This window comes from Odontesthes bonariensis, chromosome 12 (genome assembly GCF_027942865.1).
Source record: "Odontesthes bonariensis isolate fOdoBon6 chromosome 12, fOdoBon6.hap1, whole genome shotgun sequence".
Classification (NCBI taxonomy): Eukaryota; Metazoa; Chordata; class Actinopteri; order Atheriniformes; family Atherinopsidae; genus Odontesthes; species Odontesthes bonariensis.
In genome coordinates, this window is record NC_134517.1 from 20,928,398 (window position 1) to 20,956,059 (window position 27,662).

The following is a 27,662-nucleotide window of genomic DNA, read 5'->3' on the forward strand; positions in this document are numbered from 1 at the left end:
AGCGCAATTTCACACACAAATTATCCTCTTGCGGTCTTCCCTGAAGATATTCTGCTGTCATAGAGGTCTACTGAAGAGGCCATGTTAGCCTTCTTTAAAGAAACTTAATGGAGCAGTGGTCATCACGTGAACTTTTTGCACCATTTCAAGAAGCTGTGTTCAGATCTGTAAGGGACCCGTTTCATTTTACATAAGTGTAGCACGAAACCTGAGGCAATGTGTTTGAAAAACTTCGGAACCCTTAAACAAATATGATTTGGTCCTCTAATTTTTCAAATATTCATTTGTTATTTCATTCTCTCTTTAATGTTGAAATAGGATTTTTAAATGCTGATAAGCATTTTCCAGCATAAGCGCTGAAAGATTACGATTGCTTCTTTAGTTCTTTAGTCCAACCTGATTCATTTGATACATTGATGTGTTTAATTTGACTTTGTATGCTTTACATCAGGGCTACCCAAATCCGGTCCTCGAGGGCCGACGTCCTGCAGGTTTTGGATGTTTCCCTGCTCCGTCACACCTGATTCAGATCGATGCTTCATCAGCTGGTTTAACAACCTTTTGAAGAGCTCCATTTCATCCGAATCAGCTGTGTTGAAGCAGGGAAACATCTGAAACCTGCAGGACGTCGGCCCTCGAGGACTGGATTTGGGTAGCCCTGCTTTACATGATTGAATTGTGGGAAGGAAAAGGCATTTTTTAGCATCTGTGCTGTCCTTATAGTTATTTCTGAGAGATTTTTTTTCATACAGCTTGTGAGATAGATGACTGGACTTCCTATAAGATTTGACATTTTCCTGATAAACGCAATTCAGATCAGTGTAACTGATAGAATAACTGATCCCTGCCTTCAGTTTAACTTCTCATGTTTCAGGGTCCTGGTGCGCACATACTTTGAAACTTGAAGAGAACAGGGACATTCCTAAGGTTATTGGTAACACCTGTGCTTTTCATCTTATGACCAGTCATATTTTCCAGTAAATAAGTGGAATTATTTGCAAACTGATCCTAAGACACACAAGAAGCACAAAGCTTTCCTGTGAATAGATCTTGAATACTTCAGTTTAAATGCCTTGTATGTCACTTTGGTTGAACTGAGAATAGAAAAAAAGACAATATCAAAAATTTGGAAGCTGAGATTTTATTTAATGGGCTCAGGAACACATCTTTAAACCATTGTCAGTCGAGACAGTTTGTCAATGCATCCGCTAATTCAAGGTTAAACACGATTCAATGCAAAGAAGAAAACACATCAACAAGATCCAGAAATGCTGCTGGCCCCATGCTCATTAAAGACGAGATAGACCAAGAAGTGGAAAACTCTCCTGTGGTGTGATTAATACATTTTTTTATTCATTAAAAATTGGGTGTATCACGTCCTCCAGTCTAAAGAGGAGAGGGGCTAACTGGTTAACAGCGGACAGTCTAAACGCCAGCATCAGGAATGCTATGGGGTGCACATGCACATCGGTTAAGGCACCAGTAATGCAGAAGCATATATATCCTAGTTTTGAACATACGTATGATGTCATTTAAAATCTTTTTCAGAAAAAGCCGTGTTTATGTCAGCAATACAATGGCAAACTATATTCTATACATATCTCAACAGAGTGGCACTGCAGTAAAAAGTCTGTCTGCAATTTAAACCTGTCACGCACTAAAAGGATTTCGTTATTTATGAAATAAACCATGCAAGGATGAACCAAACAGTCAGCACGTTTGGATCATACCAGGCACAAATTCATAATTTAATTAGTCAGAGGAAAACTAGATTTTAAAATGCATGTAAACACGTTTGTCCATTCAAAATGGAATAAAATCGAGCTTCTCAAAGACTAACACACATGCTCAACTAGACTCAATTAGGCCTAGGCACATTGCACATGTTGCCATGCTGTTTCTTTTTGCATTTTTTTGTAAAAGTGTAAGTGCAGCCAAATTCCCAATAAAGCTGTTCTCATTTCCATGTTTTTCTGTTTAGTTTGTCAGATGACGCAATGCGTCAGAAACTGTGATATTGAAAACCAACCTATCAAGACTACGTGCCACCTTGCAGTCACTTAAAGAATTTCCAGACTGTCGCTCTGCTCTAATAAAATTGTGATTTTTTTTTAACCACTGCCTCCTCAGACAAAATCACCATTTAAGTTACTTAAAGACATCTGAGCAGTGAATTCTTATATGCACGATTATATCTCACAGACCAAGTTAGAAGTGGCCGAATGTCTTAAATGTTTTCTGACACAGTCCACAGTGTTGTGGCGTCAGTTTGCTTCTGTCAGTCACCAAGTTCTGACTCAGAAGTTGCCGGTTCTGTCAAATGGCTAGGTCTAGTTGTAACTGTGGCTCGACTCAACAGTGCATGTAACCATGCTGAGTGTAGCAGCCAAAATTCTATGTCAACAAGAATAGGAAAAAAATTTACAGCAACTGCTCTCCTCAATTGGAAAATTATAATTACAGATATGACACAGTACAAAAGCAAAGCTCTGTCAAGGTCTACGGCATTTCAGTCAGGCTGAGGTCTAGACTTTGAATGGATACCTTGATTATTTTCTTTTTCAGACATTCTGTTGTAGATTTCTTGCTGTACTTGAGATGATTGTTGTGTTACATGACCCAATTTCAGCTCATCTGTAGCAGTTAGTGCCATCATATTTGACTCTGGAGTTCAAAGTCAACTCAATGACTGCAAAGTGCCCAGGCTCTGTGGCTGCAAAACAAACCCATATCATTAGACCTCCTCCACCATGCTTTACAATGACCTGTCCTGGGTGTACCCCACCTCTTGCCCAATGGCAGTTGGGATAGGCTCCAGTCCCTCTCGACCTGAGCTGGATTAAGTGGGTGTAGAAAGTGGATGGAAGAATCGAATGCTTTGTTTTTGGCGAAGTCTGATGAGGACCAGATGATTTTTTTTAAATTATGACCTTTTATGTAAAACTTTAGAGTTTAAGCGTTGTATTTTCTTTTTCACATGACTGAAAGCAATCAGAGAGATGAAGGAGGATCTTAATACAAGCCTCCTAACTCGCACGCAAACCTTTTGGGCTCACTTGGTCTTGGAAAGTCTTGGTTCTGTTTTGCTCCGTTGGTAATCCAACATATGTAGTAGAGTCATTTCATAACTTGGTACTGATCAAAGATTTGTTTTTCACTGATGAGGAAGAGACACAGTTTGTGTTTGATAACTGAAACCTAAACCTAAAACCTTAAACAGTAGCTTCAGATCTTCATATCCTGGTATTGAATTGTATAGATTTTTTGTCACATTAATAAAATCATGGAGGACACTATAATTGGGCTACTGTATTTATTCGGGCAAGCCACTTTTTCAAAATATGAAACATCATAATCAACGAAGAAGTTATTGTTTTAGTCTTATTTGTTATTTCTAATTGTGATTAGGAAAGTAGAAGCTTCTTCCTCTTCTTTTTTACGGGACATTTTTGGGACAGGACCAGCCTAACTACACTACAGCACTGTGGTGAGGAAGGTCATCATCGAGGAGGAGCCTGATGCTCGGCTTCCAGTACAATATAGCTGCCTGGCCACCGCCTTCTTTCCCCCCCTTCCTCCTCCTCCTCCTCCTCCTCCTCCTCCTCCTCCACCTCAGCCACTACTGCAGCATCAGAGCCCGGTGTCTCCTGGATGGATCCGTGAAGAAAGACCCCCCCCACCCCTCACGGCACCTCCTCCGCCACGATGGGCCGCGAGCTATTAACGGCGTTGTTGTGTTGATATTGAGATATTTCAGTTATCAAATATGAATCATGCGTTTGATATTTCTGGCCACTTTGCTCGTCAGCGTCCTTTCGCCTGGGCTTCATCCATCACTAGCTTCATCCGGTACGTATTGCAATAGCCAGCTGGCTTCTTTGATTTAATTTTTTTTCTTTTTTAAATGCACTTATTCTTATGGGTCTCTTTCATGTTGCTGGATACGCCTTTCCGTTTCTGTGTGTTGGGTAAAATTGTGTCTGATGGTGCACTGCGAGCTCGTCTGTTCGCGTTTATCTCCAAATATCACAGGGAATTATTCTGTTTAATATGCGGCGTCTCCAACGTGATGGTGCATGAAGGCACACTACAGCATCTCAGCATAATTTTGTTCAGCTCATAGAAAATAGTGATTTTTATTATGTTTGACTGCCACGTTAAAATTAACAGTCGGCTGGACTTTTAATTTGAAGATTTCATTTTAACATGAAGCCTTTAGTGAAAAGGAGCCATTTATATTTTGTATTCTGAATCACCTTAAATGTCATGTGTAGCTGTCAGTCTGCTGCTGCATGGAACCCGTGAAGCTGAGTTTTGCCATGAAGAATTTCCAATAAAGCTGAAGCCACTTTCCTTCAGTAGGCTTTAGAAACACAGGATGACAGCTCTTTGCGTGGACAAGTCAGGTTTCTCATGTCTGTGCGGCGGACTTTCCCTTGCAGTTACTCAAGGAGTAGAGGACGAGGCTGAGAGGGATGCAGCGCCAGCACTGCTGAAGCAACAGGCAACTGCAGCACCTGCCACAGACAACACAACCCACCATGCAGTAGAGCATGCGATCGCCTACCCCTCGCGGTTGATCTACTACCTAAACGAGGACTCGGAGAGCACCTACCATGACCTGAACACCCAGGCCAAGAACCAAGCCACAGAGGGCCAGGTAAGCTCACACTGAGCTGAGACCAAGAGGGGTGTTGATTGTGGGATATTAAAAGTTAGCAAGGCTTTGAAGCTGTAAGCTGATTTCAATTCTTATTAAAAGATTTTAACGTCAGATGACTGCACAGTGTGAGACAAAGCAGGCACGCATGACTTTAAAAGACATGTTGTACATGTTTCTCTACTAACTGGAGTGATTCTGAAGGAACTCTGTCTTTCTGTCTGCATTACAATGTCTCTGGGGTGGATGCTAGACTCTTGAAGATTTTTGCTCCGTAAACACTGCTGCAATCCTTTTTTTTTTTTTCTTTTCCTCTACAGACCGTCCACCTGGCTCAAGCCAGTTTCCAATTAGAGGCATTTGGCTCCAGATTTGTTCTGGATCTAGCACTGAACAAGTAAGTCCTCCCCATCTAATTTAACCGCAGTAGCAAAAGGAATCAATTTCACTGCTAAATCTTTGGTCTGTCGGAAGCTAATATTTTATACAAGAGCATGTTTTTATTAATCTCTTCTATGAAGGTGGAGAAGACAAAGTTAACAAATGCCAAAGAGCCACAATAACCTCATTTATGGAGGACATTTCAGGTGGAAACTAAACCAATGATTTTGATTGATCATACCAAGCATGGACATGTTGACTGCAGTGAGGAAATAGTTTAGCATGGCAGAATGTCAGTATCTTTTGTCATGCAAGGGTTTAAAACTTTCCTGCCGGAAACAAGCTCACTGGCACTATTCTCTCCACAGATAATATGCTAAATATCATGCAGCACAATAGATGTTATCAAGGCTACGATTGGAATGTTTTGCTGATTTTTGAGTCGACCGACTTTAGAAAATTCACGTGGCGGAAAAGATCAGCGAGAATAAAATTAAACAGTGCATTGCCTCAAGTTGAAAAAAATGATCATTGACGGGAATTCAAAATCTGAAAGTCAGTTCAAGACTCAAATCGAAGATACTAAAATGTTAATGCGTGAGACAATTGACATGGAAGAAAGTAGAAGTGTCGTGAAGCTTGCCTCGAGCCTCCAAAGACCAAAAATGAAGTTTAAAGTTTCGGTGCAGCTCAACGGCTAAAGGAAAAATGACAATGATGAAAACATCATTTGCTGACCGTTGTTTGTAAATGGTATGTATCATATATCAGGTCAGTTACCAATGCAGCATTAGCTGAAGATAATGCAATCAGGCTAACTGTAATTCAATTGGTCAGCATGCTGGTTTCAAAGTGCCACGAGCAGTTTTTGCTCAGGTGCCAGACTGCAGACGGAGACGTCTTAATAGGCAAGCATTGAAATGAGTAGAGAAGCAATCATTCTGTGGTCTGCCATCAGTGTCCCATTCAAGCCACTCAGTGATATTGATTCACTCCCTGCATAGAGTAGCTTGTCTACATGTATGACGGCTGAATACAAACAGTTAAAAATGCTGACTGGCTTTTAGATCCTTAAATTGGATTTAAAGCTTGATTCTGTTGTAAAATAATGTAATTTCGAATTGACTTAAGCTGAAGTTGTACAGTGGAAGTATTGCTTTTTTACTGTTGCAACACGCTCATGAAGCCAAACACTTGGCTGCTTAACTGTCTTTGCAGTAGTTTGTGTTGAAGTGCCAACACAGTTGTCTGGAGCAGCTAGCCTTATTTAAACAAATTTACTGAGAATATCTGTGTGGCTTTGTCCTGTTTGGAGTGCACACATTGTATGAGAAAGACAATGATGTTTGGAGTGGGATAGCGGGGAGATAACTTTCTCATCCTGTTCCCCAGATAACCCACACAGTACATCCAACATGTTTTTTTCGCACATTGTCAGGAATCGCTGTATGTAACAACCGAATAGCTCGTGACCTTGATTCCCAGCTGGTTGTGCGTAGGTTGTCTTTGAGAGGCCTTTTTTTTTTTTTTCGTGTGAGAACCGGGGTTTGAATTCTGCTTAGCGTTGTAGCTGCGACAGTACTGAGCTAAATATAGATAGGTCTGCAAGCTGCCAGTGGGTGCTTCTCTATCTGCTCACCTCTTGTTGTACCTGGAATTGCACACTGGTGAAAAGAGATGATTTAAGCCAGTTTTATCAATCTTGCAATGAAAGGAAGTGGATCTTGTCTACAAACTGTCATTTAGTGTTGGCATAGCGGGAATACTTTAGTACTGCTGACTTTTCCTTTGAGCATTTTATTCATTAAGATTTGGAGCAGATTGTTGTGTTTCATGAACAGCATGGCAGCTTTGTGTGTGGCTGCAAGACTTCCTTAGATGTGTTGCCAGACAAACTGCCAGCAGTTTTTGGTCCTCCCTCTCTGCTTCACCTCGTTCTCGCTGCCTCTTCTGCTGCTGCTGCTGCTGCTGCTGCAATGTGCCACTCTGTCTCCTGTTGGGACCTCGGGGCAGGAGTCCCTCCCCGTTGCCCCAACACGCTATCATAGCTCTCACAGACATTGAAGCAGACACACACCTCACGGTGCTCGTGTTCTAGGGCTTTAACCCCCCATACACATGCAAGCACCAAGACACTGTGGCGTGGCCCACTCTCCTTGCCTTGCTTCTTCTGTAAAGCTAAAAATAGCCCCTCACTCAGGAATCACTTAGAGATGCTGCTCATGCCTTGACTCCCCTCTCATAATGGTGCACTTCCTGCTCACGTGCTGCTAAACATCACTCAGAAATGTCACAATGTTCACGCTGCGACAACACTACATGTCCACCAAGAGGAGGGTGTTTTTGATTTGCAAGGTTACACGGAGAAAAAGCGCCATTGTGGCAGATATCGCAGTCTCTTGAAGTCAGCTTACAGATTGAGTGTGTGTAATGGTGAGGGACGCTGACTCAGACGGCAGAAGCTGCTGCCAGGAGGACTGCTGTGTTCAAGGTGAAGCTGATGCTTCATAGCCATTTATCACACGAAGCGTCATTGGCTGCTTTCAGCTTGTTTTGCTTGTTTCTGTTCCCGTTATTTGGGCTGTTCCTCAATCAGTGGTATGGTTTTGTTAGATCTAAGGGAGAAGCTCTATTATTTGCTTTAGATTTTCAGACTTAAAGCCAGAACTGCAGGCCCCTTTGCGACATTAACAAACAACTTAGCTTTCTGCATCTTATCACAGTGTTGCTTGTTTGCATGTTTTTCAGAGACTGCTCATCTGGCCAAAATCTGATGTTGTTTGCACAGCATGTGGCAGGGTTAAATCATCACCCTTAGGAGCACATTCATCATAGGGTTTCCTGAGGGCAGTTCACATCTCAACAACACTTTTTAGATGGATGTGTTTGCGCAAACTAATCCTGGCGCAGCGTGGTGATGAGAGTCTTGCTCAAATGCCAAACAAAGCAGTTTTCCCTGTGTGTTTCAAACCACAAAATGTGACTCAGAAAAATACAGGAAGGCAGGCTCCCTCTGTGTTTTCATTGCAACTGCATCACACTCCTCCAACTTGACTATGTTAAGTTTTTTTATCTCTGCTTTTATCAGTGACTTGCTGTCTTCAGATTATGTTGAGATCCACTACGAAGATGGGAAACCTATCCTGTCAAAGGTAATGTTGGATACTGTCTTTTTTTTTGTATTGTTTTGGTGGAGTCGGGCCCTGATGTTTTTATCTGAAGTAAAGTCAAGGCATATTTGATTGGCGCTGTTGGCAGTTTTGTTTTTTTTAGCTTTTTTACCATACTTTGGCAAAGTCATAGATAGATAGACAGACCGATAGATAGATAGATAGATAGATAGATAGATAGATAGATAGATAGATAGATAGATTAGAGTTAGAGATAGATAGAGTATGGTTTTGTAGAGCAGAAAGAGGGAGGAGACAGAAAGAAAGGGTGAGAGCTGGCCCCTGCTGCTGCTGATTCAGGCATCGAGCTGGGCTGGGCATACTGTAGCTGAATCAGCAGGGTTTCACTCCCCTGCAGCCTCCTGCTGGAGCTCTGGTCACATGATGAGGGAGGGAAAGCACTCTGCAGTATCAGTGCAGCCTGAGATGGATGAAGTGTGAGAGGCAGAGAGAAAGCGACAGTAAGGAAAAAAAGATAGAGGGAGGGGGATGTCCCCTGCTCACCCCGGGTCTGACAGCTGAGTCTCAAGTCGTGCCAGGAGCCACCACACAGGGTTTTAACTTCACATCTTAACAAGCATAGATTGAGACCCCCCTGCAGGAATGCATTGCAAATAAGCCCAACTGACATCTGTGAGACACGCTCTTACAGTCTTAGAACCACATGAAAATTCAAAGACACGATTGTTAAGCAGAGAACTGACACTTTGACGGAGTAATGGTGAAAGCTGCTGTGCCATGTTGCTGCATTAGAACTGTACTCTCTTCCCTCAGGGCGGTGAGCACTGTTACTACCACGGCCAGGTGAGGGGGAACGATAACTCCCACGTGGCCTTATCTACCTGCAACGGGTTGCAGTAAGTGAGCAGCAGAGTCGTGTGCAATCCTTGACGTGCTCAGAATATCTCTGGATATATTCATCTGTTCTCCTTCTCTCCCACTGACTCACTATCGAGTGGCTTCTCTCTTTTCTTCTCTCTCTGCTCGGCAGTGGGATGTTTGATGATGGAGACCATGTGTATCTAATTGAGCCCTTATATCAAACCCATTCAATTGTAAGTTGTTCCTGTTGCAGAGAGCTGCAAAACATGTCAGAGAAATTTCCCGACACCTCAGACACACATGAACAAGGTTTAACTGAAATGTTAATGTTTTCATGATCACAGTCAAGGATATCCTGATTTTTTTTTTTGTTCAAGGTTGTTCAGGAATAAAAAAAAATAAAATGTGTGATTTTTTAAAATTTTTACTGGTGTTTGGACATTGCTTACATTGTTAGCTTTTACTAAGTAGCTCATAAAAAATCAGATTTATTGAGATAGGAAAATATCAGATGACACTGATAGGAAACATATTTATTTCTCACGACCACAAGTTAGTACTTCAGGACTTTAATCGTAGCATCAAACAATGTGAGGGAACTGCAAGGTGTCCTTCCATCCTGCTGTTGCATTAGATCAATTATTGAGTGATCAAATTTTGACAAGGCATGACATATCTTGGCAGGAGTTGTGTTGTCAAACCTGATTTTCTTTTTTTTTAGAAAAAGTAATTCATGCAACCATTTGAGGAAACTCTCTCAGACTTCACCTTATACGAATCAATCGTTGGCATTATTTCATTTTCCAGTATTTTATATTAAGGTGTTGTAGTTAAAATCCATATCATGACATTTATCATAATTTCATTAGATTTCAGTTTGCATGATAAGAAACACTTTGCGTCGGTGAAACAAGACTCGGTTTTGTTATTCGTGACTTTCTTAAATGGCCTTGCTTTCCAATTTTCTCACTGCGCGTTACAGGAGAAGATTGATACCTCTCTATTGAGTGATATAGAATAATGCATCTTAACTAAGAGCTAGTTTCGCTTAGCAGAAACAATGGAAATTGACAAAAACAGCAGACCTCCCTATCCCTTGAATAGAAAAAAATAACTGCAGACAGCCTGTCAGAGCTTTTAGGCTCCATCTACTTCTGTCGGGAGATTAAGCAAATGAGATGTATACTATATCATTTTTATGTAATGTCAAATGCACTTGAGTGGGGCTGATGGGCAAGTGCTAAAGTAAGCTGCTGATGGAGCTTGTTTTTAAGACACATGAGTTTGTAAATATATGATATAAAACAAGCCTCTTGACTAAAAGGTCTATCTATTATTCTAGGACATGGTATTGAATTATCACCCTCTCAAAATAATTCATAAAAATGATTTCAATGATAAAAGTAAAGGTATAAATAAATTATTAAAAAAAAACATACAACTAATAGGAATTAGAATTAGAGTTATCGTGCCTCACATTTTAACTTTTCAGATACCTATTTCTGTGCCCAAATGCTAACTGGTTGTGTGGTCGTAACATCAGTCAAAAGCTAAAGTTTGGAGCCTCCACCTCATGAACACAGTTTGACTGTATTTTGCATGAAAGTTTGCTCTTACTTAGCAGTTTTCAGTACACTTTGCCTCCTCCTGCCTGTCCGAGTTCCTCTCCTGTCTTTCACATATGCTTGCCTATCTCCTACAGGATACAGCTGCAAGGCCTCACAAGCTAAGAAGAACAGCCTTGGATCTATGGAACAATGATTCAGAGGAAAATGGTAAAGTTGCCATTACCGTCACTCATCATCTTACATAAGCTTGTCTATCAGTCTCCGCCTCTGCCCGTCACCATACCTAAAAGCCCTGACACTGTCTTCCTTGCCAAAGCATTCAAGGGCACATGTGTTTGAACTATTTTTTTAATGGCTTTTAAACTTTAACATTTTATTTCGTGAATAGAACTGAGAAATTCACTGTAATGGTGATTGCAGTGTCAGAATTATGTTTGAATTAAGTCAAATAGACCAAATACTTAAAAAAAAAATACTTTAAAAGTTTATCTAAAATCTGTTTCCATTGAAATGTAAATGACATCTTCTTTAACATTTTAACCAGCATCTGAACCTTTTTTTGAGACAGGATTGTACCATTTTTACCTTAATAATAAGTGGCAAAAATAAGAGAAACTGTTTTTGGAATTTCTGGGAAAGGTTTCAAGTTCAAAACCCATCAATGTTGGGTTTAACTCATGACACAAACTTACACAGTTGCAAATACTCTATATGTGTGCTGAAGAGTCACTGTTTCCTTGCCTTGCGTGTATTTGCAGTTGAGGAGGAGCAGCTCCTCTCGGAGCTGGATGAATTATCTTGGCTGAAGCGCAGGAAAAAGCGAGCTGTAAGTCTCTGATCTCACCCTTCTCTGCGATGATACATCAACTTTAGCTCACCCTCCTTCGTGTTTACAATGATGCCTTTATGCTTGTGTACACACAGTCAAAGCTGTGGTGATGCTACAGTTCCAAATTGGAGGCTAAGGAGTGCAATGTCATTGCTGTTTTGTTTTGCAGATGCCGCGCAATGTATTTGAAGAGATGAAGTATATGGAAGTCATGATTGTCAGCGACCACAGTATGGTATGACGTTTTACTGAAAGTTTCAGTTTCAGCTTTGACTTCTTCCATTGTTTTATGCTCAATAATCTCTAGTTTCTAATACACTGTTGAAGTCACATATTTACAAGCAGACTGAAGTAATTACAGTTTATTTCCTCGCCACTGCACAGCCATCTTACCACTGTGAAAGGAGGCGCTTTCTGTCTCCTAATCTGCATTTTGTGAAGAAATCTTTTTGAGGAACTAAGATCTTATAGGGGGTCCTTTCCTTGTCCCTCTTCATGCCTATATCATGACCAAGGGCTAAACGAGTTCTAGTAGGAGAATAATAATAAGAAGTGGTACTTTCAGATTACCCAGAACCTTCTAAACATGTCTGATTTGATTGAATATTGCCAACATCTGTTTTCCATGTTTCTATCTCAGTCATTTCAGGTTTAGTGTCCACAATGTCTTCTAAAATCTCTTAAATCTAAAGTTGTGCTGCAGGAAATAGTTGTGACTCCCTGTAAACCCAACATTCAAACTAAGCCATTCTTTAAGCCCACTTTAATCAGCTGAGGAGACACACCGCAAGCCACAAGCTGGGGCGGTCGAACAAGCTCCACAATGAATGAGGAGATGTAGCAAAAAAGGTTGAATCTGAGCAATAAAAATCTCTGATTGTTAAGTGGTTACGTTCTAAAGCACAAATGAAAACAGCAAAAATCCATAGGAATGTATAACATTCGGATAATTTGGGTTAATACGGTTGGAGATGTTTTTACTGTTTCAGAGCTGGGTCGAAATGTACCTTTAAAAAATGGGTGTGCTACTGAAAATTACACTCAATTACATGTTGTTCTTGCACTTTGGGGGCATACTTCCTGAAGAAATGCCCTCAAGCGTTGAGCCATGACGACACTTGTTTTGCTGGGAAAATACGACAACAACTATGAAGCATGCTGGTGGCATCATCTCGTGGTTGGGATGCTCAGTTGGGCTGAATCAAAGCTCAGTTATCACAATAAATATACGTATGCTAATTTTAAAAAGGCATTAAATGGGATTTTTTTTTTTTGGTAGAACAGATGGCCAAACATGCTATGCAGTCAATGCAGTGCTAATGTTTTTTTGCCGACCATTTGCCCCCCCCATACACACACACACACACACACACACAAAAAAAACAAGTAGGCCTGCCTTATTCACCATCCACATCTTAATCTGAACTTCCATTGTCAGCTTGTTAGCTACAAGTCTGAGTTTGCTCTTTCTTGCAGTGAAAGAGGTTTTGAAACTGGTGTCATGTGGAAGGGAAGAAGAGTTCTACCGAAAATGACTGGCCAGTGGGCAGGCTTTTGACTATCAATACAGATCTCAGACCTCCTTACAGTAGAGACTGGGAATAAGCCAAAATTCCAACAATTTGTTGTCAGAATTTTTCTGGAGGCTCCCGGAAACATTTGACCCAAGCGAAACAGTGTAAACGTAATGCAACCGGGTACTCAAAAAGTGCCTGTAAACATTTGAACTATGGAATATGCAGTGAATTCAAGGCTGAGATAAATAACTCTCGTCATTATTTATGACATTTTGCATTCTTGAAACAAAGCAGTGGACCTTATTGACCTGAACCAGGAAATGTTCACGAGGATTAAATGTCAGGAAATGCTGTGCACTGACTCATTAATATTTTAGACCTACCCTGCTTTTTTCCCACAAGAGGGAGCATTGTCGCTGAATGTAGCACACTGCGCATCATGGAGTGTGCACCATGAAATCACTCTGCAGCTGCTTCATTTTGACTTTTTTTTTGTTTCTGTCTGCAGTATAAGCGACACAAGAACAAGCAGCACACAAGAAATTTTGCCAAGTCAGTGGTGAATCTTGTGGATGGTGTGAGTAAGCTTTTTAGTTATCCTTTGATAAATGTGTAGCTTTTTTCTTTATGTATATGAACCGAATTTAGCATTTTATATTCCGACAGGTATACATTTTCATAGGTGGCCATTAAGGTTCTCTCCTGCAAGTAAATCTGTTTGTCTCTTGACTTTTAGATCAGGTCTAGGTTCATACAGGAAAAACATCTGCAAATCTACAATTTGGATCAGCAGAAACTAATCAGCCCATCATAAGCCATCTTATCTTCAACATATTTCTCCCTGCTCCCAGTGTTATACATCGCATTGTGTGCCCTCCTCAGGCAGTTAGTAAATTCAAACTCACCCCTGGTGTTGTTTTCCTCTCCCTGTGCTGTTTTTTTTTTCTCTCTGTGTCCTTCTTCATTTCTCCCATTCACCGCACCTTTCAATGGCAGATCTTCAAAGAGCAGCTGCATACACGCGTGGTGCTCATTGGTGTGGAGATCTGGACAGATAAGGATCACATCCCCATAAGCGTGAAGCCACTGGAACTGCTGCGAGATTTCTCCAAATACCGGCAGCAAAGCATCAAGCTCCACGCCGATACTGTACAGCTCCTTTCGTAAGTTCTCTGCATTGCTGTTTAGTGAAGTTTAACTTTGGTGTATACAAATTCTTAGTGATTTGCTTTTATGAATCACAAGGTAAAATCTGAAAGAGGTATGTTTTATTTGAATGCAAAAATAATGACGAGAACGTGAGGAAATCTTCGTTTCATTACTAAATACATTTTTTGTTCTCAGTTAATTCAGTTCAGTCAGTTTGAAACACGAGGTTCAACGGGAACCTCTTTGCTTTGTAAGTTTCTTACTGTGCAGCAGCCTGAACTCCTGTGCCTCTTCAGCAGTCATATTACAGTCATGTGAAAAAGAAAGCACACCATCTTTCAAGTGTAAAGAAAAACATCTGGTCCTTACCAGGTGATAAAATTAAGTCAAGACAGCACTTGATATATTACACAGTATCCCTTTTTTATCAACAAAAACAAAAGCCAAAATGCAAAATACGAGTGAGAAAATGTTTTTTTTTGTGTATTTTTGCTGCTTCCATAGAAATGAAGAGGGTGAGTGCCACTCAGGTGCTGCTATTATAATTCACTTGATTAACCGATCATCTCTATTCAAGTATAAGTTTGGGTTGTTTGCTGATCTGGAGCATTTCAGGTCTGTGTTACCACAGCGCCAAGAAGTTAATTAACTGCAAACAACTCACAAGTTACATCTCAGATTCTACAGACCTCTGCAAGCGTGTTAAAAAGTTCATAACAGTGCAATTAGAAAAAAATTGGAGTAGAATAGCTTGTTTCTGGTAAAAGGGTTGTCAGCAGAAACCCTGACAAAGACTGAGGTTTGTAATGTAGGCCATGATTCATAAAACCAAACACAGCATATTAGCGCTTGGACAAACTGTGGGCTTGTTTGGCAGCCACAGGACCAGAGCATCTTGCACTCATTGAGTCAACCCTGAACTCCTCTCCACACCAAAGTATTCTGGAGTCAAATGTGAGGCTATCTCTCTGATAGCTAAAGCTTGGCTGACACTGGGTCAAGTACCAGAGCGATTCTCCCAAACTCAAATCTACAACAGAATGACTGAAAAAGAAAAGAATCAAGGTGGTGCAATGGTCCAGTCAAAGTAATGACCTCAACCTGATTGAAATGCTGTATTTGCACACACAAATACATGCAAAACTCAGTGGACTATAGCAACGTTGTAAAGAAGGGTGGACCAAAAAGACATCAATGTGAGAGCCTGAAAACATCATATAGAAAACAATTACCTCAAGTTATTGCTGCTAAAGGTGGTTCTACATATACTGAATCATGGGGTGCACTTACTGTAGTTTTTCACACAGTGCTTCTGTATTTTGACTTAGTTTTTGTGAAATACAGCAAATGATGACAGGACGTTTTCTTATGATAAGCGTTGCTCGTCGTTTGAGGTTATATTTTACTAATTGTACATTGTACATCTGATTGTACATCCTCTGTGTTGCTTTTAACCCTCCATGTGTTGTTCATGTCCTCCTCTTTGGCCTCCATCACTCCCATAGAAATGTGACCTTCCACTATCGCAGAAGCAGCACTGCATACTTTGGAGGCATGTGCTCTGTGAACCGTGGAGTGGGGGTCAATGAGGTCAGATTCACCGTCAAATATCCAGTGTCACTCTGTGCATGCATCACTACAGCTCGATAATCTCTGGTGTCTCTTGTGCCCACAGTATGGCACCACCTGGTCCATGGTAGGGTCTGTATCCCAGAGCTTGGCGCAGAACCTGGGCATCCAGTGGGACCCGGCATCCAAGAGAAGTATACATGATATATTTTGTTAACTCACCACTAGTGTAAGAGAGGTAGGAATGACAGGCTGGTCAGGGTCAATCTCACAGGGTCCATGGCATGGCAAGACACCACTTACCATCTGCCTGTCTGAGGTTCACTCTCCTTTTAGCTAATATTCAGTCACTCTCCTGCTTCATCTTCTATCACTTCAGTGGAAGCTACTTTTCTGTTGGCAGGCAGAGTTTTCACCAACCTTTACAAATCTATTTATTGCTACTGAGGAACACAAAAGGGCGATACTTTTCCTTTGAGCTATAAGTTTAGCCTTCATGTTCCCATAAGGTTATTTAGCTGGTGGCACAGATCTGCCTATTAAAAGCGTGGCTTATGGAAAGCCAGGCTGAATGCTGATGGTGTCGTTATTCTTTGGTTGTTATATTGTGGGGTTGACATTCACTAACAGTAAACAGGAGCATGGTGAAACTGTTGTACTCCTCTAAACCATAATGTCAGGCATAGTTAGACACCTAAATGTAAGTATGTAAATATGCCTTGTGTTTAAGTTCTTTTTTATCATTATAAGTGTTTGTACGTTGAGGCAATTTATAACTACAGACAGTACAGGTCCTCTTATAGTTGGTCTGTCATGCTCCACCTCCATATTTCTACAGTAGCCTCGTATGGACAAACCAAACACTTGCTTCTGGAGCATGCCTTTTGCTTTTCCTCATTGGTGGCACTTCACGTCTTTTTTGTTGGATAAAATTGCACCACCATATTTACTTAACTGTAAGTTGGTAAAGAGATGTGTTTTTTTTTTTTTATTAATTCCAATTGGAGCAAACTGTCTCCTTACAACCCCACTGCCAGGAGAAACTGATAAACAGATGCGCTGATTTTCTTGGAAAAAGTTGTCCAAAGTGGTCCAGCATGCTAACCATCAGCAAATCTGGTCCCAAAACTGGATTAGGGCGAGTTTGTGAGTGGGAAATCGGGTGAAGGAATCCTTTGTTTTTCAACACAGTGCTTTAGATGTCAGGCTTATCTGCTTCTCTTGATAATGAATGGTTGTTCTGCGCTCTTCCTGCAGAGGAATGCGGTTGTGCTAACCTGTGGACAGGCTGCATAATGGAGGACACTGGGTAATGTCCAAACCACACAAACACACACCCACGAACACACACAGACAAAGTGAGGGATCGCGGACTCAATAACAGATCCTTGTCCATGTGCACTCAGTAATGTAGTAATCACCACTCTGGAAATATGAGGAAGGATGATGTTCGATTACAGTCCTTGTTTTGTGTTCTTAGTTAAGTCTGAATCCTTGTTCAATGTCAAGTTGATTGTTTGAAAATGAGTAATCCCATTTACACGGTGAAGACAAAGGCTACATATTAAATATAAATTAGTCAGAATTTGATTTTATGATTATCACTAATTACTAATTAAAATCTTTGTCATCTTGTGTTTTTTGTCTCAGCGCAACTGTGACTTTGTTCTTTTTTTTTCATTGAATTTCTGTTACGTCGGAGGAACGTAACGATGAACAGGTCCTCAGTGGCAGAAATAAGATATTGTGTTTATTTTGCTTAAAGGAAAATGGGCTGCAGTTCAGCCAGTAATGACTCCAAATGCTCACGGGGTCCCTGATGAGTTGCTGATAAGTTAGAATAATTGGACCTGAATGTAAATTGGTTCTTGCTTTGATCTTTTTCTTGTAATTTTCCCTTGTTGTTTAGAAGACTTTTAATGAGCAAAAGTTTAAAATGTATTTTTTACTTTGACTGAAAAACAACAATGAACTAATCCTCATTAGAAAGAATGAGGACTTTTAATAGAATTGCAGCTATTCTCATAATATAGAACCAGGGCTCCGTCCTCTCTGGCTGGACCGTGAAATTCTCTCTCTTCTCTGCCTCTTCAGAGTCCAGCACCCACAGAAATTCTCAAAATGCAGCATCTCAGACTACAAGGAGTTCCTTTTGAAAGGCGGAGGGTCGTGTCTGTTTAACAGGCCAACAAAGGTTAGATGCCGACATATCCACACCTCAGAGCTGATATAAACAACACATGCTCGCCTTTACACTGTCTGGTTTTCTTTTGGCAGCTGTTTGAAGTAGCACATTGTGGGAATGGGTTTGTAGAAGTGGGAGAGGAGTGTGACTGCGGAATGAGAACGGTAAGTTTCTCTTTACTCCTGTATGTAACGTCTTGTTTGTTGTGGTCTTGTTTGTTCAAATGAAGTGAAATGTTTCCCCTTATTTTGTAGGACTGCTACAAGGAATGTTGCAAGAAGTGTTCACTCGCCAATGGGGCACACTGCAGCGATGGACCATGCTGCAATAACACATGTCTGGTATGAACTTGATGTTAAAGTACAGTAAATGGTGGTTTTTAGTCAATGAAACCGTTTAATATCGTTCTCCTCTCCTTTTCTTGCCAGTTCTACCCACGAGGTTACAGCTGCCGCTATGCTGTGAACGACTGTGACATCTCAGAGACCTGCACTGGAGACTCTGGACAGGTGTTCTTATAGAACAGAATAGAATAGAAAAATACTTTATTCATCCCCCAATGGAGGGAATTAAAAAATGTGTGTTGCACTCTTAATTTGTTATGGATTCAGTAGTTAATTTCTTGTATTGTGAAATTTTAAAGAGGATTGTTAAGAAGATGTGCTCTGTTTTGTGACTTTGCAGTGTCCTCCCAACCTGCATAAACAAGATGGTTACTATTGTCAGGTAAACCAGGTACGAAACAAGGACTTTTGTTTGGTCCAAACAGGAGCAGTCATGCAGCAGAAAAGTGGTTTTAAGAACAGCGGACTTAGCATGTAAATTCACTCTGTTTTTGGACTGAAGGGCCGCTGCTACAATGGAGAATGCAAGACCAGAGAGAACCAGTGTAAATACATCTGGGGGTCAAGTAAGACTATCACACCGTTGATTCACTTTGGTTTATGTTTGTAGAGTGTCAAAAGCTGCTAAAAAGAGGCTTTTGTCACCCGTATCTCTGAAGCTGATCCCTCCTCTTTTTGTTTCAGAGGCTGGAGGCTCGGAAAAGTTCTGCTACGAGAAGCTGAACACAGAAGGAACAGAAAAGGGCAACTGTGGAAAGGATGGAGAGAGATGGGTCCAGTGTAGCAAACAGTGAGTTTCAAATGAAAATGTTGCAGGATATTACAGTAACTAGTTCATTTTATCTATACATATTACAATGAAAGTTATTTATTAGAAGATGGTGTTTAAATGACCAGTGTGTACATATGAAGTCTCATTGGTTGAACAGTACATTAAACAGCTTCCTTTGGCACCTTTCTGTTAGAGGAACAGGACTTTTGTATTAAGCTGTCTGCACATGAGGGTGTGTTTAAAGATTCTGAGATTACAGTGGCCTCTTGATCTGGGATAAGATTCCTAGTTATTTTTTTCAACAGATCCTGGTCCATTCTACTGTATACACTTCATATACACTTTTCAGTTCCTGAAAAAATATATACTTGAGTATGAAATTGTATTTGTTTTATAGACGGTTCAGCTGCAGCTCAACAGCAACTGGCTACTGGTGCAAACTGATCATATTTTACATATCTGTATAAAAATGTGTTTTTCTCCCTTGTTTTAGAGCAATAGAAGTTTTTCCACAAAGGGAAACAAATGTAAAATCTCCCACCTGTGAAGGAAAATAATTAATTTTTTTTTTTCAGTGCAGGGGTTGTTTTGAGAATCCTCACATCCCACAAAAGTTTTGGGTTTTTTTTCTGCTAAATGCTTACATGACAAAATGATATGTGCAATGTTAATAAAAACAAAAGTGTATGTTAAGTAAAATCATACGACGGATACAATCTCTCTGATAAGCATCATTCCCAGCAAAAGACTGTTATTATGTCTACAGAATCATTATCATGACAAATCCGACTAATATAATGTCAAAAAAAGCTTAGCTTCTGTTACAGATAATTCAAACTAAAGCCCTCAGCAGTTATCTAATTTGTTCTTCCCTCCACTTGGATTGAACAAGTGGGGAGAGGGAAGGGACAAACAAACAAAATATCTCTCTAAAAGTTTCCCTGTTCTAAGCAAGACTTTTTTGTCCTTGATGTGCGTGGCTGGACATGAACGAGTCTGAAGGAACTCAGTGTACATCAGATTAAAAAGTGGCATTTCTTTCCTCGCCTTTTCCAGTGATGTGTTCTGTGGCTATCTGTTGTGTACAAACGTGGGGCGGATCCCACGCATCGGAATGATGAAAGGAGATGTTACTCCCACCTCCTTCAATCACCAAGGCAACGTGATACAGTGCACGTAAACACGTTTTCTTTATTGGAACACCTCATTCTCACAGATTTTCCAATACTCGCGTTGTTGTTCCATTTTCATATGAGATTTGATTCCCCTCCTCCTCTGTCCTCATCTTACTCTCTCAGCGGTGCACACGTCCTTTTGGATGATGAAACCGATTTAGGCTACGTGGAGGATGGGACTCTCTGTGGGCCGTCAATGATGTGCCTTGACCACAAGTGTCTGCCCATCCAGTCACTCAACATGAGCACCTGCCCCATTGGACCTAATGGACAGGTGTGCTCTGCCCATGGGGTGAGTCCTGGTGTCACTGATGGTTGTCATGTGTCATACAAATAATTTGTTTTTAAGGTAAGATACAACTTCATTTATCCTCATGGGGAAATTCATGAGTTACAGCAGCATTAAAAATAAAAAAAAAATCATTAAAAAAAACAAAAAACAAATATCAGATCTATTCAAATTAATTTACGAAGCACATTTAACATACCGATAGGTGACCAAAGTGCTGTACACAACATTACACAAAACTTAAATGAAAAAATATTTATTTATCCCACAGGAATTATTTATCATTATATATTATATATATGATAAAATGTATGTAAATACTCAATTTGAAAAAATACATAATATAAAAAAACGTTCCAAAGGATCAAAGATTCACTCAAGGCAGGTTACAAAAAGACACTACATCTACATATACTATATATATGTCATGGAGAGACAGAGAGAATGTGAATGACACAGGAATACATGTTGCAAAAAGAAAGAACTGACCATACAATAACAACAACAACTACAATAACAGCAGTAGTTAGATTCACCATTTCGGTTCATTTAGCATTTATATTTATGAAGCCAACTTACATGCTGATAACGTTGGTCACAATTTGTTAATGTGGTAATTTGGCATACTGTCCATATGTGGCAACTCCTAGTTGAGTTGGATCATTATTAATGTCTTTCATATCACCTATTAGTATATTTGTTAGTGTCAAGGAAAAATAAATCATTTCTCTTTTTTGGATTATTTCATTATTATTCTCTTCAATTCAATCTACATTTTCCCTGCAATGACAACATGTTTTCCATGAAGAAGATTGGATTTAATCGTGCTATGTTTCACTGTCTTCTACTTTGACCCAACTAAGTCCTGCTTGCGCTGTAAGAAACGGGCTTGCCTGTCTGAAAATGGCAACAAAAAAAAGCTAAATTGTTAAAAATGTGATGCTGGGAATGGCTGCTGGGAATGGTCCCTTTTGAGCTACCCAAAATAAACCAGATCTGTCAGCAGTTTTGTTTTTCCCCTCATTACCTCATTTATTTCCATCTGATCCGTACAGGTGTGCAACAATGAAGCCACATGCACCTGTGACACCACCTGGGCGGGGACAGACTGCAGCATGCCTGACCCGCCGAAAGAGCCTGATATCACACCGGATGAAGAACCCAAGGGTCGGTTTCTACCTCTTTCAGCAGCTGGCGATCTAAAAAAAAAAAAAGAATTACACACAACTTGATATGCTCTTTTTTAATTCAGTCAAGACTGATCGAACATTTATTGTATAATGTTAATGTACAATATTATGATTTCATTCGGAGAGTCTCACTGCTACATGTGAGTCAGTTCTGATTCCTGAGTCAGGGTTTCACAGGTGTACAAGGGTCGTAAAGACTTCCAGTGTAAAGAGGAGGTTTATGTAGAATAGAAAAAAAAGAGTGCTAGAGTTGTTTGCTCTAATCCTCTGAATGAAATGAACACACAGTTCAGCTGTACACTGGTACTTTGACCACAGTGGCAATGGGAGGTGCTTTAGGGGGTGGGAAGCGCCATAGGAGGGAACCTTGTTACTTCATCCATGACTCTGAAGCAGAAGCCTGCTATTTGTTTTTGACAGGGTGGTAATAATGCTCCTTTTCCCTCTGCACAGTGAGCGTGGCCACTAACAGGCTGATAGGGGCAGTAGCAGGGACCATTCTGGCCCTGGGGGTGATTTTTGGAGGCACAGGGTGGGGAATAGAGTAAGCATCTTTAACCCTTTCACAGCTCTCCCTCTCATAGTGGTGCCTCAGTGTGCGGGCGGTCTCGTGAGCCGGCCTGAGCCCGTGTGTGCGTCCCGGTGGCTTTGTGTTTTCTTGTGTGTTGTTGATGACCATATAATTGTCATGTGATTGGTTGTTTTCGGTGTCGTGTGGTTGATTGATGGATTTCCCCTTCCCTTTTCCTCCTCCTCTTCTCCTGCCACTTCCTGTTGTTCCCCATTACTACAAGCCTCTTTCTTCATGTTCCCTCTCCCTCTTCTCTCGTCCCTTTCCTCTCTCCTACTCTTAGTCGTCATGTGGTTGCTCCTGTGATCCTCTCCTTTCTGGGGCATGTGGGGCATTTAGATGAAAATAGTCCTGAGAAGTGTCTAGTTAGTGACCTGGCTTGAGCATCAGTTGGAGGCAGTGTGGTGACTGGGACCCCTAAAACATTTTGTACTGCTCATCCTGCAGGTCACATACACATATAACACTTGTCAATCCCTGTTTAAGAAAGCCTTTTCAGTGATGGAAATCCAGGGGCTAGTTCTCTGCACAACCTTAACAGAAATCACTGATATTATCACTGATAACCACCACCTCAACTGACAACAGATAAATGTAAACCTTTCCAGAGCGTTGGCTTGATAACATTCAAATCACTTTACATACTAAAGGGGGCTGAAAAGCATGCATTCTCAGATTCGGTCATTTTATTGTAATATTAAACTTATGGTATGTTTTCTGTTCCATGTGAAATCGTCATTGTATAGTTACATGTCAGTAATACAGTAAGTGAGTATAGAAACTCATGTCTTTTTCCCCATAACCCTTTACAGGTCCTAGTGCCACCAATCTAATAATAGGCTCCATCGCCGGAGCCATCCTTGTGGCTGCCATAGTGCTGGGGGGGACTGGATGGGGCTTTAAGTAAGCAACACGCCGCATGCCTCTCCTGCTGTAACTTTAGCATCCCTGCTGCTTCTAGACACCAGGGTTTGAGCTCCTGCTGCAGAATATGGACCCCAGGGTGGACAACACACAAACCATGAGAAAAACCCTATTGCACCAAGACGCTGGTGAAAACAGCACAATGCTCAACTGAAATGCAGTCCTAGTTGTTTTATAGAGGAGGATGCGGATGAAGTTCAGTATGTATTTGAATAGGAGTTTTTTAAAGACACTGGGGAGGTCCGTGCATCTGTAGCAAAACCTCAAACTGATTGGACGGGCAGAGCTCAAAGCTTGACATGCATGCTCAGCAAACAATCAGATTCTTACAAAGCAGAGGGGAAAGGATACTTTCAACTTTTACTTTTTAAATGGTTTTAAGAAATCACTGTTAGCCTGAATAAATCATATTCCCCTCTGAAATCTAAAGATAGACCTTACAAGATCTCTGAGAAGTAAGCAAGTGTACTTTAAGTTCCAGTCTACCGCTGATTAACCTGCTGTCTTGAGCAGCAGGGGTGTTACCATCTTAATCTAACAGAACTAAGGACTAAATGAGACAAATAATCCTGCAGCCACCAAAGCATGCCAGATAGCAAAGCATCATGGTTGTCAGCAAAACTGAGCAAAAATAAGAAAAGACAGCAGTTTAAGAACCAAAACATTTCTGCATGTTGACTTGTTGATTTGGAGGAGGTCAGTTCATTGCACAAAGGCTGAGCCACACCCACAGCGATTTGGTCCAGAGTTGTCGTCCTCTCATCACTTCCATGATCTTTCTTTCAATCCGTTACTGTTTGAGGCTGAGCCTTTAAATGGAGTGGTGATAGCGACAGCAGAGAGACACACAGAGAGAAGCCAGGACCTTTTTGTTGCCTGCAGCCTTTGTGCCATGGCTGGCCACACCCACCCGGATGGCCAGGCTCCGCCCTAGAGCAGAGCAGAACTCTCGGACCCGCCCACACCAGCTGCCATTGCTGCCTGCTTCACAGACCTGGTACAGACACGGCGCACTGCACTGCATGACCCACGCACAGCAATAGTGCCACCTTCAACTGGCCTACTATTGGAAAAGGTGCATGACAGAGTGATAGAAGCCCCACAACAAGCCACAGTACGGGGAGGTTATGCATCACTCCTGTTGTCGTACTTGTTGTTGTCCCACTGTTGGTAGTAGTTATTGTGGCTGCTGCCGCTGCTGTCGTTGTTCATGTGGTTGTCTCTTCTTTCCCTCCCCTGTAGAGTATATTTTATGTTCGCTCTTTCCTCCTAGATGGTTGTTTTAAGTGGAATAATGTCTTTCCCATCAAAACTGGTAATGAGACATGTCTCCTACACTTCACCGTGTAAACTGTTGTTGCACGCCCAAGCCAATCAGAGCTTGACTGCAAGAAGGCAATAAGAGGGTATTTATAGTCATAAACTGTTTCAAATGATGTTATTGCAGAATAAGATAAAGATTTGTACAGGGATCACATCCATCCACTGGTTACAAAGGCTTACAAATCATGACGCTTGAGGGAATATAAAAATGTCAAGTGTTCTTACAATGATGTCAAAAACAGATTCTACATCATCACAAATTGAGGTTTAAAGGTTTGTGTCTATAAATACCTCTGACTGCCCCGTTTCAGTCAAGGCTGAACTGGCCAACATGGACCAGCCTTTCCTCACCTCACTTGTCAGAAAGTTCACACTAGGAACATTTTCATTTGGCACTCTTAGATAGAACAATAACCTAAAGAGCAATTTGCAGCATTTTCTCATGAGGTCACCACTCTAAACTGTGGAGATGAGTGCGGTTGCTTGTCCAGGTTGCACTAGCTGTGTTACAGACAGGATTATAAGAGATGCTGACTTCTTTTTTCTCTTCTCCTCATAAGAAATGTGAAGAAGCGGCGATACGACCCCAACGCCTCGGCCATTTAACTCAAGGAGAGATGATAATTGCAGACGGACTCCTCCAAGGCTTCTTTAGTTGGCTACCTGACAACTGGACTGCACTTATTGCTGCTGATCTTTGGCATTAGATTTACTTGAAAAAGACATAGTGAACATTTTAACAAATTCCATCGTAGTGACATAATAAATGCAGCCTTTTCAACTCCACCTCACCCATGTATCCCCCTATCCCTCCCTGCTCCCACCCCTTCACCCTGACCTCTATGGAGTGACAGAGCTCCTCTTCCATCCTCTAGTGCCAGTGCACAGGCGTTCAGGCGGAATCCACACCATCTTCTCACCTGGCATGATTATCCACACAAAGTGTGCTGCTTGCTGGCCCCCTTGGCATGAAGAGCCCTCTCTACAGGGTACGGCATGGCTACCAAAGCTATGAATATACTGCAAAAAACATACAAAGACAAAAAAAAAAAAAAAAAAAAAAAAAAAAAGGGAATTATACAGTGCAGGAGAAAGCCTCGTTAAAAACCAAACCCGGTGGAAATCCAGTTCAAGCTCCTATTGTTCATGTTGAGGTGCTGCATGTGGGGACTCATCAGGACAGTGCAGACCACATGGTGAATGCACACACACACACACACACACACACATACACGCGCACCCACACAACTGTATATAAATAAGGAGTTCAGGTTTGGAATTGACGGCTTATTTCACAGGACATCGAGCGCTCGTTTTCTATCTTGGCATGTTGTATAGCGGGTGTTTTTGGCACAGCTATTGAACAAAAGCTGCAACTAAGATTTTGGGCCAAAATGATTTGATCCAGTTAGATTTACAGCTGTAAAGCGGCTGTGGTGTCGAGGAGAAGCATGTCAGTTCTACAGGGATCCAGACTGGGACCACATCTGACAAGATCTCCCCCTGAAGTATCTCCAGAGGTGACTCAAAAGCCAAAGAACCAATCACCCGAACATATGGATGTTGTTGCACACAGAGCACTTTCCCCCTCTGTCTGCAGCTAGCGGTGCCTCTCGTACTGCTGAGGGCATGAAGTCTGTCCATGCAGGCGCTCACCTGTCCAGCCAGGTCTCTCTTAACAGTCCTCATCAACACCCACAATACTGGCTTAGCCTTTTGCTCTCATAAACTCTTCGTAGGAATCAAGTTCAGCTCTTCTGGTAACGCTGCATGCAATCACTATAGTGGGCTTATAATTCTATATGGGAGTCCCCAAAATCTGCAAGAACAATATGCTAAAAAAGATAGGTGCATGTCAACAACAAAAACATTTAACTTTTATTTACTATGCAAAGAGAGATACTGCACAAAAGTATGGGTAACAGCGATATCAATGTAGACAAGGAATTACAAAAACCTCTGCCGTTCAGCTAATCTTTTGTATTTGGCTACTCCCACGTCTCCTTTCATTTCGCTTCAAACTGTGGACGGACATGTGAATAAAAAGAATTAAAAAAGGACAGAGTCAATATTTCCAATGAAAAGCAAGAGAGCACCCTTTTACATTTGTGGAACTGATAATCATTTTTGTGTGTTTTTCATCCAGTCTGATATTTTTAATCACACACATACACACACACACACACACAAACACACTGTATGGTGCCTGTACATATCGAGGCCTGAACAGTTTCCTTGTGCAGGACTACCATTTCCAGTCCAGCTGATAGTTGGTGTGCTCCAGGTGCTGCCATAGCACTGGCATCACTGTAATCCTCCATGTTACTCATCGTCTAGTGTCCCTCTCTCACTGCATCATGTACAGTTGGATCCATTAATAAACAAATTTGACAAATTTTATCTGAGCATTTGTTTCTTTTTTTGTGTGAGTAAATTAATTCGCTTCCACAAGAGAAGATTACGCTCATTACATATATGTTATACTTTATATACAGGCCCACTTTTCCCTTACATTTTACATCTCAGTTTAAAGAGTTAGTTCTTCAGTTAATGCTAAAAGCTTTGGGACGTCTCCCTGTTATAGTGAGAGAAGGGCCAACTTTGAATGTTACTGTAGTAACATAACAACAGAGTAACAGTGTCGTATTCCTTTAGAATACTAAGTGGTCTTAAATAGGAGACGGGAACAATGCTCATGAGCACACACTGAATGGCTACACACACAGCTTGTCACACGTTGATACCATGATGTTAACTCAGAAAGAGCACACAGTTTTTCCATTTCCATTTGACATTTTCCATATTAACCACATGATGCTGAAACATTTAAAGCATGACACTGACAAGAGTCAGTTCATGTCTAAAACAACATTCTTGTGACGGATGAAATTTCTAAAAGAATGAAATAGAAATAACGTATAGTGTATGTGAAGATAAGGGATATTTAAAAGCAGTGAAAACTCTTAGTAGTGAAAAACAGTTGCTTTATTCTTAATGGGCCCTAAATAAAACCACGCATTACTGAAAAATACAAAGCCTCAAGAGTGAAGGTGTTTTGGGTAATATGAGGTACAAGGTGTACTAACAGCGCTACACCTTGTGGGGATGAGGAGAGTTCCCTGGGGCTGGGTGCGGACCTGGGCTTCTGAGTGTTTGTGTGTGTGTGTGGCGAACAGGAATGAATTCATTTGTACTGCAATATCCTTACAGCTTAAAAGCCATAT

At 41.1% G+C, this 27,662-nt stretch overlaps 1 protein-coding gene across 4 annotated transcripts; it reads left to right on the plus strand.

The window, feature by feature from the left end:
- The first annotated feature begins 3,618 nt into the window (after window positions 1–3,618).
- adam23b (ADAM metallopeptidase domain 23b) lies at window positions 3,619–26,825 on the plus strand. Of its 4 annotated transcripts, none has more exons than XM_075479616.1 (26): window positions 3,619–3,849; window positions 4,443–4,660; window positions 4,981–5,057; window positions 8,130–8,193; window positions 8,986–9,068; window positions 9,203–9,266; window positions 10,736–10,808; window positions 11,360–11,427; window positions 11,600–11,665; window positions 13,456–13,524; window positions 13,944–14,110; window positions 15,602–15,686; window positions 15,772–15,859; window positions 16,923–16,974; window positions 17,760–17,859; window positions 17,943–18,014; window positions 18,105–18,191; window positions 18,279–18,359; window positions 18,535–18,585; window positions 18,697–18,760; window positions 18,879–18,984; window positions 20,023–20,142; window positions 20,265–20,433; window positions 21,486–21,597; window positions 22,074–22,164; window positions 24,999–26,825. In XM_075479616.1, the coding sequence occupies exons 1-26, from the start codon at window positions 3,774–3,776 to the stop codon at window positions 25,042–25,044; spliced, it is 2,349 nt and encodes a 782-aa protein (XP_075335731.1). In that variant the 5' UTR covers window positions 3,619–3,773; the 3' UTR covers window positions 25,045–26,825. The 4 variants fall into 4 exon arrangements, with proteins under 4 accessions (XP_075335731.1, XP_075335730.1, XP_075335732.1 ...); XM_075479615.1 differs by lacking the exon at window positions 22,074–22,164 and adding an exon at window positions 23,004–23,094; XM_075479617.1 differs by lacking the exon at window positions 24,999–26,825 and adding an exon at window positions 23,004–23,093.
- Window positions 26,826–27,662: the final 837 nt, after the last annotated feature.

Excerpts from the sequence above, each read along its gene's own strand:
- adam23b (XM_075479616.1), top strand. The coding sequence starts at position 3,774 with ATGCGTTTGATATTTCTGGCCACTTTGCTCGTCAGCGTCCTTTCGCCT. Across the intron at positions 13,525-13,943 it reads TGGTGAATCTTGTGGATGGT|ATCTTCAAAGAGCAGCTGCA; the intron begins GTGAGTAAGCTT and ends TTTCAATGGCAG. Across the intron at positions 17,860-17,942 it reads TGTTTAACAGGCCAACAAAG|CTGTTTGAAGTAGCACATTG; the intron begins GTTAGATGCCGA and ends TTCTTTTGGCAG.